The sequence below is a fragment of the Echinops telfairi genome, unplaced genomic scaffold (assembly GCF_000313985.2).
Source record: "Echinops telfairi isolate 266 unplaced genomic scaffold, ASM31398v2 ScPeMD7_7410;HRSCAF=8448, whole genome shotgun sequence".
NCBI classification, from domain to species: Eukaryota; Metazoa; Chordata; class Mammalia; order Afrosoricida; family Tenrecidae; genus Echinops; species Echinops telfairi.
The window spans coordinates 25398454-25411041 of NW_022111310.1; the positions used below are offsets into that span (position 1 = coordinate 25398454).

At 48.9% G+C, this 12588-nt stretch overlaps 1 protein-coding gene across 4 annotated transcripts in view; it reads left to right on the forward strand.

The window, feature by feature from the left end:
- The first annotated feature begins 243 nt into the window (after positions 1 to 243).
- The window catches only part of LOC115871874 (protein CutA homolog), a 25722-nt gene continuing 13377 nt past the window's right edge, over positions 244 to 12588 (forward strand). For 2 of the 4 annotated variants that reach the window (XR_006680714.1, XM_030887385.2), the window contains exons 1-4: positions 244 to 2054; positions 3000 to 3563; positions 7158 to 7306; positions 11598 to 11657. Coding sequence is in view for 3 of the 4 variants with exons in the window: in XM_030887385.2 (XP_030743245.2) it covers positions 3495 to 3563; positions 7158 to 7306; positions 11598 to 11657 (278 nt within the window). In the remaining variant the exon portion in view is untranslated. Of the gene's footprint in view, positions 2055 to 2999; positions 3564 to 4161; positions 4756 to 7157; positions 7307 to 11597; positions 11658 to 12588 lie in introns of those variants that run through there. The other 2 variants (XM_045296572.1, XM_045296573.1) reach the window with 2 other exon arrangements.

Consider the following 12588-nt stretch of genomic DNA (forward strand, 5'->3'; position numbering starts at 1 on the left):
GCTCGCCAACCGGAAGCCCCGAGTCGCGGATCCCGGCGCGGTCCGTCCAGTCTCGCGAGATCTACCGAGAGCCGCCTCCCTTCCGGCGTGCTGGCCGTGAGAACTCCCAGGCCGAACCAATCGCAAGGCCGAGGTGGCAATCAGCGCGTTTAGGGGCTGTCGGTCCTGGCGCGACCAGATTCGGTAGGGTCGAGTCAGCGATCGCCCTTGATTGTTTGTTAGGGCTGGTGGACCGCCCCAAGCGCTGCTTGGTTGGGCACTTAATCGGATATTCCAGTCGGTTTGGATTTCTGCCACGGGGAGCGAAGGCTCGAAAAGATGCCCCGCATTGAGGATGGGTACGAACCAAAGGTTCGGTGGCTTCGCGGGCGCCCTTCCAGACTCTCAAACCTGGATTTTGGCAGCAGCCGTTGTAGAGGCCGCCGTGGCCTTCGCCACAGCCCAGGCCACACCAGGCCGAGTGGAGACGGTGGGGGGAATCGAGATCCCATCACAGACTCGTATCTAGGGGACGCGGAGGGCCAGGTCTCTGTAAGACAGCATGCAATTTCTCCATAATTTGGACGAAGGCGTGAGTAAGACCGAGGTGGAGCGTCTTTTTGCATTATTGGGCCTAGGGGGGCACCATTACGAAGCACCAGAAGAAGGGGGTTAGGGCCAGCATGAGTGTGTTTCGTCCGTTTGCATCAAGATGCTGTGCGTACCCCAGGTACAAACGAGAAGATGAAGACCCAGTTAAATTGACCTTGCCGTCCCTTGCAACCAGGCCAAATGCATTTACAAGCAACTGTGGAATCTACGGGAAATGGCAATCCCGAGAAATTTCATGCGGGCAAGAGGTGGTTTGAGTTTTAAAATCGCTACTATCTGCGGAATGCGAGGTTGACAAGGGAAGAACCATTACATGTTGAGTCGACCCCCAAGTATTCCAGTCGTCTGCAGAGTCTGATCAGCGCGTAAGGCTTAAGTGCCTCAACACCGGGAGATAGAGCCTGTTTGGACAATGCACGCCTTCACGTACTAGAGAGAGAAAGACAACCATCTAGAAAGGAAGCTAAAGACACGATTTCCCTCTCTCGTTTTGGTGATAAAGTGATAAACCTGTAGCTACCTTACAAAAACAAATCCCACCAATTTCAAGGAGAAAGGTTTTTGGAGCCCTCCTTATTTCCGATTACATCTCAAAGTATCAAGTCACCACTGCCTTCTCAACGGATTGATATCACAATTGCTTTGTTCTTCCAAGCCCAACGCTATTTAACAAATCGTGAATTTAGAGTGTTGCTAATTGTGCACAGAAGACCCAGTCACCCAAAGTGTTACAACACTTTATTCTGTTTAGCAGAGGTGATGGTATTACCTGAAAATCTAAGAACTTGTTAAAATGTGAACACTGATTCAGTATATTGAGGGGGGAATGCAAATACTCAGCAAGGGTGTAGAGCCTTAAAGAACAAATGGCAGGTCTGAAATTAACCAGGCTCATTTACTCGTCCTTAAGATCTGGAATCCAAATAATTGAAGCAGATACTACACCAAACAGTGGCAATTCAGACTGTTCTTATAGCCCACCTACTGCCTGGAGTCAACTCTGACTCACGGTGACTTTAGATAGGCTTTCCAAGGCTGTAAATCTATATGGAAGCAGTTAGCCTCAACTTCATCCGCAGAGCAGTTTGTGTTTTGAAGCATCCACCTTGCGTTTAACAGACCAGTTCTCAATAGTGCCACTAGGGCTCCTTTGCTTTGAAGACTGCCAAAGCCACAAATGCAGAATTCAATTTTTGGAATTTAATCTTGGACCTGGAGACAGTAAAAAAAAAAACCAACCTGGACTGAATGAAGGAAGAAGAAAATCTCAGAGGCTTCTTCCTAAGTAGCATTTCATTTCTTGCCATCCTTCCCCGTTACCCCACTATCACCTTCATTGCCCACCCTCATCCTGATACCATCCAGACACCCTTACCGTGTAGTCACTCACCAAATGCATACTGCATTGTGCAGGGTCCTGTGCTAAGCCCTCGATATTGCAGGAAATCATGCCAGGATCTGAGGTAATTGCATTCTTATTTGTGTAATAAGTATTTTTTTAAAAATCACTGTCTTGATTGAGTAGACTTAAAATAGGAAGGGGTTTCAAAGAACCACTTAGCTGTATATTCTCTAACGAAATTTTCCCCAGAGATCCTAAGCCTATCATTCACTCATGGAAGTTTTCTTGAGTTAACCTTGGCAGCTAGCATGCACATTCTTGCTCTTGAAATGGTGACAGGGCTTTCCTTACAGTTTATGATGCACTCTTATATTCATTTTCTGTAAATAGGCACTTTAGCCTTACGAAGCTGTTAGTCCTAACTTTACCTGCACCACCACCCCACCCCACCCCCCAACACAAGCTGAGAGGTTAAAGTAACTTCTGAGTGTGCACAGCTAAGGATATAAATGGCAGGACTAGGGCTACGATGGTTTGTTAGCTACTCTGCCAGGGAGTGTATTAGACCTTCAAGAATTTGTACCTAGAGTTGGACAACAGACTGCAACACAGATGATTACAGTGAGCCTAGAGGCTGTGAACTGGCATCTCAGGGCAGCTTTAACTGTGTGGATGCTGTTTGGCCTGCCCGGATGAAAATATTTCGAACTGGCTGACGCTATTCTAACCCCTCTCTGTAACTTATTTACATACCGTGAATTGCATTGCGTACCGTGAATTGCACCCATTAAAGTGTACAGTGTGTTGAATGTTGATAACATACAATTGCATAATCATCTTTACACTCAAGATACAGAACATCAGAAGTTTCTTTTGTGCCCTCAATCTCCTTCCCCCTGCTGCCCCACCCCCCACCCCCCCAGCTCTAGGGTGGTTATTTTTAAGTTAATGTATTTCACATGAAAAGCTGGTTTTAAAAAAGGAAACCCAGGGAACGGTGAACTATGTATTCTCTAAAAGGGCAAAAGTCTCCCAATTAGCTGCCGCTTTTCTTGTTTGTTTGTAGGCCCGCCCAATTTCGTTAAATGCTTCAACGGGTGTGCACGGCGCCTTAGCCGAATAGAAGAATGGTGGGTTCTGGGAAAAGCTGCACGAACTGCGGCCTGGGAAGACGGAAGAGTTTACGTGGAAGGGCGGTAGAGAGCCAGCGTGTTCAAAGCCAACGAGGGTTAGAAGGCAGCTCCAGGGAGGGGGAGCTCTGTGGCCTGTTGGGGCCCCTGAAGTGGCAGAGCAGCATGGCTCTGGAGGTTTGTTCATCTGAGAACTGCATCGCTAGGAATTCGGTTTGCTTGGACCAGGAGGGAAAGTACTTTTCTTTTTGTAGGGTGTGTGGGTTTCCGGAGCGGTTGTCTGTTGCGGATTCCGCTGGCCCTCCCACTGTTTTCTTCCCGGCGGGGCGGGGCCGTGCGGCCCGCAGCAGGTGCAAAGTGGCAGTTGAAGGCCACGGGCAGTTCCGCTTGGGACGGCCCCTGGCCCTGGTTGCTGCCGCGGCAAAGACGCCATGGACAAGCTGGGTTCGCGGTGCCCTCTGCCCAGCTGCCCGCGGCCCTCTGCCCTCGTGTGCTTCCTGGTGAGTTCTCCACGCCGCGGGGAACCCACGGGCTGCGAGGGAGGGAACGAAGGCGAATTTGTCTTCGCTACCCTGGGGTGGGCTGAAAGGTGAGGGCCTTGGAGGAGGATTAGGTTGTTTCTAACGGAGCCGACCAGCACCCCTACTCTCCCTGCCATCCGGAGAGGCGGCCGCAGGTTCCTAGCCAGGTTGGGCAAGGGAAGGGGCTGGTCCGCTGGTGAGGACTTACCTAAGGGTCACGTGAAAGATTCTTGACCACCGCCTACAGCGGTTACTATGATAACTTCTCCGTCATTTCCTGGGAGCTCTGTTATCCCTCTCGGAAAGTAAAAGGTTACGGTTGGAAGTGACGCTGAGTAACTGGGGCTGGGGGTTGTCAGAGCCCAGGATTCCAGCCCAGCTCCGCTGTTCACTTTTCAGGTGATCCTGTGCCCCACTTTCGGCCCCGTATTTGGCTGTGAAAAATGGCACAGGCTTGGGGCTAGATCAGTGGCTATTAACTATTTTGCAATTGTAGATCCCTGAAAGGGATGGGGGGGTGTGTTGTTTGTTTTTAAAATTCCGGAGCAACACCTGGGAAAGTATACACACACACACACACACACACCATGTGTTCAATTTCAGGATAGTCTCAGATTCAAAACACTCAGAATCCAAGTTTAGAGCCATGGGTTTAGATTGCTTTCGGAACCCCTTTCTGCCTCCCTACGGTGGCTGTGAGGTCAATTACAACTTCTCACCATAGTGAATACTCCAGGACAGAAAGGAAAAAGGCAGAGTGGATTAAGAAACCCCTGCAAGAGGATGTAAATACTGTGAAATGAACAAAGGTGTAGCATAAAAGACGGTACAAGGAATTGTTGGAACATAACCTGCAAGCTTTTCTTTAAAAAATTACAGTAATTTGATACCATAGTAATAAATACTATCAGAAGAAGTATTTCTGCTAAGGAGTAGTGTGATAGGCATATTTTCCATTAATTTTGAATTCCTGTTATCTTGTCACCTTCCAAACTACTGCATCCACCCCAGCTTCCCCACTGACCTTTCGTGCTTCTTTCTGGATGATACTTTGTTGATGTGTCCTGCAAACATTCCTCAAGCCCCTGCTCCCTGCCAGGGGTAGCAAGGTGCTCAGCCTACTGAAAGGAATGAGACTCTGAAGAGCTCCCATCCAATGGGGGAGGCACAGGTAAATGAGGCCGTCTATGTGATGAATTGTACAACGGGGAGATTACCAGCCTTCCTGGCCCCTCTCCACCAGATGCCAGTCCTGCCCCCACCCCAGTTGTGAGAATCAAAAATGTCTCCCAACCTTGTTAACCTGAAAAGACAGAACAGACTCACTGCCATGGAGTTAATCCAGACTCAGTGACCCGACAGGACAGAGTAGAACCACCCTCTGGGTATCCGAGACTGTAACTCTTTGCAGGAGTAGAAGGCCTCACCTTTCTCCCTGTTTTGTTACTTAGGGGTGCAAAAACGTTCTTGAGACTAGACACGCTCTTGGTTCAGTGAGGCTGAAATGGCCCGCTCTCCACTCCTGGGTATGTGCACTGCAGTCCAAAGAGCCTAAAATATAAGACTTGAATTCAAGTCCTGATTCTGCCATTGAGTTTCCGAATGTTCTGTCTGGGTTTCCTTATATATTCAACAAAGGGTTGTTTTTGATGTTACCCGGTGATGTAATCACTGTGCGTTGGACTGCTACTGCATGGTTATCAGTTCGAAACCACCAACAGCTCCTTGGGAGAAAAACTGGGCTTTCTACTCCCATACACAGTTATACTCTCAGAAACCCACAGGGGGGTCACTATGAGTCAGCCTAGACTGGATGACAGTGAATGAGTTAGAAGGCACATTTACCTTTAAGATACTGGCTTTATGAGCGCATAGAAGATTCTCAACACGTTTGAGATGAGTTTCTGTTTAATTGTATTAGCTCTGCACTGAAACCTGCTTGCTGAAATGCCCCATCTTGTCAAGGAACGGCCTGTGGGTTGGAAAACAGGCCAGTATGGCTCGCCCCTCCCCCCACAGCCTTGTCAGCACCTTCATTCCACTGTGTGCCACCCACCCCCTGGGAGGACTCCTTTTGTTTGGAGCCTGGGCCAGGCATTGTGTAACCCTGCATCTCCCAGAGCAATTCCCTGTGGAGAACATCGCTAACATGGTGATCCAAAAGCCCTACCCACTTCAAAAGGCTAGGTAGAGTCTCAGTAACAGAATCTTCTGGTTTAGGAATTCACTGGTCAAGTATGCAGAACCTGCTGTGTGCCATGCTGGGGCTACAGTAATGAGCAAAACATGGCTCCTGCCTTTATTAAATTAGTTATTACACACGCTTTCTATATCCTGTTTGAGCCCCGTGGCAAGGCTGGGAGGTAGCTAGCACATGTGTCACAGTCCCTGGTTGCACAGTGAGGAGACTGAAGGGAGAAGAGGCCACGGGTAGCTAGCAGGCCTGGCACCTTGGATCCATATCTTGATCTGTGGTTTTTCTCCCTCTAAAAGCTAAATTAGTTGCCATCAAAATGAAAAAAAAAATAAAATAAAAAGCTTCACTGAAAAGCCCATTTCCTTTCCTTTTCTTGCATGGTCCCTGGTGCAGCTCAGTGGATGAGAATGTTGGATTGGAGGCTTTGGTGTAGGTGGTGGGAGGGGATGAAATGCCCAGCCTCCACTGGCCTGAGTCAAAAAGAAGCTGGAGACAAAAATGCTCCTCAGACCCCGCCCCCCAGCCAGGGAGGAGGAGCCAGCACCCTGGCGGTAATATCAAATGAGTGGGAGGACAGAGGTCCCTTATCATGAAATGTGAGCCCTGGGTTGGAAGGCGGGGGAAGCCTGTTTAGCCTTCACTTGAGTCATCCTGTGACTTCTAGCAAGTTGCCCCTGGTCCCTGTTAATGAATTCCTCGAGCCCTGGAACAAAATATTTTCCAGCTGTTTCTCTTTCCTCCTACTTTAAATGCGCACCACTAAGATAAACGAAAAAAATGTTGTTGGATGCCTACATAGTACTTATGATCCAAGTCAGGTGGCATCTCCTTTTCAAAGTTTTTTCTTACTCCTTCAGGTAGGGGCATCCTCCGGGTTCCCCAGTTCTCAGTGACAGCAGCACAGGCCACAACACTTCCGGAGCAGTCGATTTTTGTGTCACTTTCCCACTGGATCACCCAGTGTCTGGTGCCTGTATACAAGCACTCCCGGAAACATCAGTGCTCGGTGGCCCTAAGCGCGTAGCATTGCTCTAAGTATCGCCACCGATGAAGTGGTAGCATTTCAGTGTATACCAGGACTTGACCTCAGGTAATTTTGTACACATCAGAAGGGATTTCAAGTCACCTAGACTTGAGCCCTAATCCTGACATCATCAGTTAAAAGCTGTATGATTTTGAACAAGTTGGTGTCTGAACCCCCCATTTTTCTCAGCTGTAAAATGCATATATAAATTGTCGTGAAAACTCTGTTTCCACATCAAAGCTCATGACAGTCATCAGGAATTCTGATGTAAAAGGGACACGGCGGGCTTGGGGTAAGAGGGGTGGACTTAGGGGTGCCTCTGCTGACCTGTGCTTTTCCTTCCCACCTGTAGATCCTGGCAGCTTCCTTCCTGACATACCCCATGCTCCGGAACCTTACCCTGCAGCTCCATTCAACTGTCACTGGCAGCTATGTCTCGGGCACACACTCCATTGTCTTTGCCAACTGTCCCAATGAGCAAATTGCCAGAGACATTGCCAGGTATGGTGATAGGGCTCAGATGCTGCCCCAGGACGCCTGGGGAGCCACTAAAATGCTCCAGAGGGGCCACTTTGGGGCTCTCCTCTGGCTTCTGCCAACTGTCCATCCCAGGATGAACTACACAGCTCTCTACTTGGGGTGATTTTAGGAGCACAGCTGGATGATACGGGTCCTGCTGCTAGGCCTGAAAATGTTGCGTGTCTAGTGGGGGCAGATGAGGGATATGAGACCCAGAGTAACAGGTGACTCGCCCAAGGTGTGAAGGTAAGAGAACAGTGGGCCCCTTCAGGCTGATGATTCGAGCTTCTTTCATGGAGGCATTTGCTTTGCTCAGGCCCAGAGGTGCTCACCCACTCTGACACGCGAAGACAAGGCCAGCCCGAGTATTTGTAAACGTTCTTGAAACAGATGTGGTACTGTGGAAAGAGCAGTGGTCTTGGAATCAGACAGGGTTTGACTCTTGACTCTGCTCCTTACTGTGGGACAAGACATTTTCCTTCCCTAAACTTCAGTGTTCTGGATGCTAGGATAATGACCGTCTACCTCACCGGGTTACTGTGGGGATTACCCTGGCAGCTGAAGATAGTCGATGCTCAGAAAGGATTTGGTCTATCTAAACGTCACTGCTTCTCTTTATAGACAAAGGTTAATGGGGCTGGGGGATTGGTAATGGGGTGGGCTCCTTATTCCCTTTCTTCTTTCACCACAACCTAGCATTCTTGAAGTTAAGGTCAGGCCAAGTTCCAGTGTTTTAAAATGTCAAGTATGGGTTTCTGGGGCACACAGCCCAACTGGGGATTTCAAGCTAAAGGGAATATTTGATTCCATCATGCCCTCCTGCAAGCAGAATGCCAACTCTTCCCTCATTCACAGGACCTCTGGAGAAGAGTGCTTGCCTAGAACCCTTGGTTATGGCAGGACTATGACCCCAGTGTTTAGCACCTAGAGACTGGTCTACTGATGCTTCTGGTTTGTGCTAAGCTGTCTTCTCTTTGGACACCCCACCACCACCACCACCACCACACACATACCCAGGATTATAGTCAATCTGGGTTCTATCCAGGACCAACTTCCACTAATACCTGTGGGTTTCGGGGAGAGTGGAGAAATACATGAGGGTCTAGCTAGTTGAAAGTTCAAGCAAATGAATCAGTATCAACTTGGGAGACAAATATCTGATTTCTTGCATCAAAGTTTGCCCTTCAGTTAAGCCTTCCTTGGGATCTCATTCCTTTGTAGGCAACGCTTTTTCGTGCTAGTCGTTTTCAGGATTTTTCTCTATCTTCATGCTCATGGCCGCCTCTAAGTTCCTCTGTCTGGCGGTGTCCCCATCACTGCCAGCCCTGGCGTGCCGCTCTCCTCGACTACGGCAGCGCACATTCTGCGTCTTCCCACCCCACCCACGTCTCAGGCTATCTCCTATTCTCTGAGTCTCCCGCACAGGGTCTGACATGTAAAATGTGCTCCTTTGTGTGCTCTGACCTGGGTAATAACTCTTGGTCCTTCTAGGATGTGGTAAGAAGGGGAGGCTGCAGTATCTGTTCGGCTGAACTAGACATCTGTAGTGATGCCGCTATGGCCCGCTTGCCACAGTCTGTTCTGTTTAGTATTATTATTATTTCAGGTTTTTTAGTGGTTTGGTTAGAAAAGAGGCAAACAGGCTGATTTTCTAGGACTTGTGGAAGAAGGGTAAGGAGGTGCATGGGGAGGAGCATTCCTTAAATGTCCCCCAGCAAACTCAAACTTACCAGCAAGACCAGCCTTGGGACCAGCTTTTAGCTCAGGTTCGATGCTTGCTTTCGCATACTCTGCCTCCTTTCAGTTCTGGATCCTGGCAGTAGGCTTTGATCCATCATTGACAGGCAGACACATTCATAACTAGAAAGAGCTCCCACTAGGGATGGGTGGGCAGGGGCAATCCTGAATGCTGAGTCAGGAAGCCTGGATTCTGATCTCCTCTCTGCCATCAACTCCCCAGATGACCTTAGACAAGTTCTTTCTGGGCTTTGGGCTCCATATGTGTAGAACAACAAGCCCAAATTAGACCAGGGTGGCAAACACAAATGATCACAGATGCAACATCAGTGAGTAAAGTAGGCTGGGGTATCAACGGTGAAGGATGATCCTAGGTCACAGGCCTCCCCTTTTTTCCGGGTGGCATACAGACTGTGTTGGGAGGAAAGACTGCAGTAGGGACTGTGTTGATCTGAAAAGTGTGTTTCAGGCCTACAGGGACTAGCCACCACTCAGCTCTAGCTCAAGGTGACCTTGTAGGACTGCAGGCCCAAGGTTATAGACTTTCTGTGTATGTGTGAGAGAGAAAGTTGATAATCTGTGTGTGAAACAACTGGATATTAAATAGTAGTAACAAAGTCAGTGTTTAAATGCCAGGAGGGCCAAACCTTGTATTTGTCTGTGAATCACTAGTTCATGATCTCTCTGGACTAGGTCACCTCCAGAGGCCCTACTAGCTAGAATTCTATCTTCTGCCGTCCTCACGTGCGCCGAAGGGTCAGAGCACCCCATCTATGGCTCCTTTGCTCGGTGTGGTTTAGGCAACTGCTCTGTGTCTCACTCAACCATGAGGCAATCAACTCTTTCTTGTTCATGCTTTAAAAAAAACTTTTGACTATAGGGCCTTCTTGAATAATACAGCCCTCCACAATTCTGTAACCTTTCACCCAAGGACAGGTTTCTTTGGTCAGCCGCTGAGGTGTTCCTACAGTGTAATTTTTTTTTTTTCCTAGAGCAGTGGTTCTCAACCTTCCTAATGCCATGGCCCTTTAATACCGTTCCTCATGTTGTGGTGACCCCACAACCATAAAATCATTTTTTTGCTAATTCACAACTGTAATGTTGCTACTGTTATGAATCGGGTGACCCCTGAAAGCGTCGTTCGACCCCAAAGGGGTCACAACCACAGGTTGCGAACCGCTGTAACTAGAGGCTTAACTCAGTCCCAGTGTTTGCATGCCAGCTTTACAACCAATAAAATGGGATATTTTCAGGTCATGGTTGAATGAGACACATAGCAGTTGCCTAAACCAAAACGTCCCACGTGCCTCCTCTCCTCCTAGTGCAGGATTTATTGGGCTCTCGGAGCTTTCCACGGGAATGAGAATGGCAGTCAGCAACATTCCTATGGAGCCTTAAGTAGAGCCCTGTTTAGTCTGGGACTCAAGGGAAGAGAGAGTAGGTCAAGTCTCCTGGCAGGAGCTGAGGAAGAAGGGATCAGTGAGCAGGGCTCTGATAGGTCTGTTTCGCAGGGTCCCAGTGCATCAGCAAACAGACCAGTCTGTCTGTCGGAGCTGAGCAGTTTGCCAGGGCTGATCTGGCTTTGCATCCTGACGCTAGGAAGCACTTCCTTGCATGGATGACTTGACAGTGCTTCTGTTTCTGTGACCCCTGAACTAATTGGAACCCATTTCATCGTGTCTTACCAGTGCCCTGCACAGGAACAGGAAGCACACGGAGATTGAAAGCTCGTGGGGGACTTAAGAGAGTCAGACTAGAGATTCCAATGTACGCTGTCAAAAAAAAAAAATCTTCGAGGTGTGCAGCGACCATGAGGTGGAAGGCGACAAGTGCCTATGTGGTGTGCCAGAGGCAAACATGGGCTTTGATGCGGCCTGTGTGCTTTTTGCTTGGAATCGTATCAACTCTGTGTGGCACAGGGTTAGCTACAGATGAGAAGCACTGACTGGCAGCCGATACGTGTCTTGAGCAATAAAAGCATAAGAAAGTGGCTTAATGAAAAAGAGTTTGTTGCCACAATAGGACTAGAAACCACTGCCCTGCCCTCCACCAGCCCTCTCTGCACAGCAGGACAGTCAGCTGCGAGGCGGCCCACCCCAGGTGGCTATCTCAGACTGGGTGCTTAAATACTTAATGCGGGCCTGAAAGCGAGCGCTTGCCTAAGGTTACACAGCCGGCCTCTGCAGGGCCAGGTATGGGGCCCAGGTCCTCTTGCTTCCTGGTCCAGTGTTAATTCATTCCTCTGCCCCAAACGGGCTGCACCTGTCCTTAAAATGAAAAACTACTTCCTCGTCACTGCTTCCCTACTTATCTCTCCACCCACACCGGGACTTCAGAGCGTGGGCGTCTGTTCGCTGCGCGGTGGCTATGGGCTGGGTTGGTTTGCTGGGTGGGAGAATGGGAGGATGAGGATCCTAAATGGTGATCTACTTGGACGCAGGTGTGCTGAGTCATCCCTAGGACCACCTGTTCCTTTGCCCCTTCTCTAAGATCCTGGCAACATGCCCGAGTCACTGTCACCCTCTCTTTGTTTTAGGGCCCTGCTGGATAAGAAACTGGCTGCCTCTGTGAACATCCTTCCCAAGGCCGCTTCCCTGTGAGTTTTGCCATGGCCAGGACATGGGGGACTGAGGGGGGGAGGGAGTGCTCGTGTGAGCTCCTCTCTGATAGAAAGAACACTGAAATCACATGGGATTGTCAAACAGAAAAGCAAAGGCATTTAATTAACCAACAACTCCGTTGATTTTTATTCCAAGGAGACCAGTTTTGGGTTTCTGTCATCGAACAAAAGCAAAAATAGCCTCTATCAGAGAAGGCAGGGGAAAGCTGTGTACAGCCTGGGAATGGCGACCCCTGAAAGCGCACTAGCTTGCTGTCGGCAGAGCAGCAGTCAGACAGGGTATTCGTTCTGAGGCAGCCAGCTGAGGCTATTAAATGAAACCGTGTCCGGTGCTTTCGGGTTCAGGAAGACCTTGGGCATTTGACATACATGGCAGGCTGTTTCTTGTATTTCCTGCCCTTTGGTCATTCACGCCTGCACTTTCGTTAAGCACAGTGTGTTTCAACATCCCAGTACTAGACATGTAGAATTTATCAGCTGCTCTCAGACTGCTTAATCTGTGGTACATCTCTCCCCCATGATAAAAAGGAAAGAATACTATACTATTTTAGATGTCACAATGGAAAAGGGTCATATGATCATAAAAGCTATCGTTGACCCCACCTCCCACCAACAAGCTCTGGCGGTGCAGTGGGTGCTAACCTAAGGTGACCAGACGTCCCGCTTTTTAACAGTTTTTCCCACATCCTGCAGCTTTTTAAAAAGTCCCGATTTTTGGAAAGAATGCACGACAAGCTAGAGTATACGGTTTTCGGCTGCCATGTGGCTATTTCGCCAGGATATGAGTTTTATCAATAGTGTCCCACTTTACCAATGTTAAAATCTGGTCACCTCATTGGGCCTCCACTCAAGTACTCCCTCAACGCAAGAATACTTTCTTCTATTAAATTGGCATTCTATGATACTC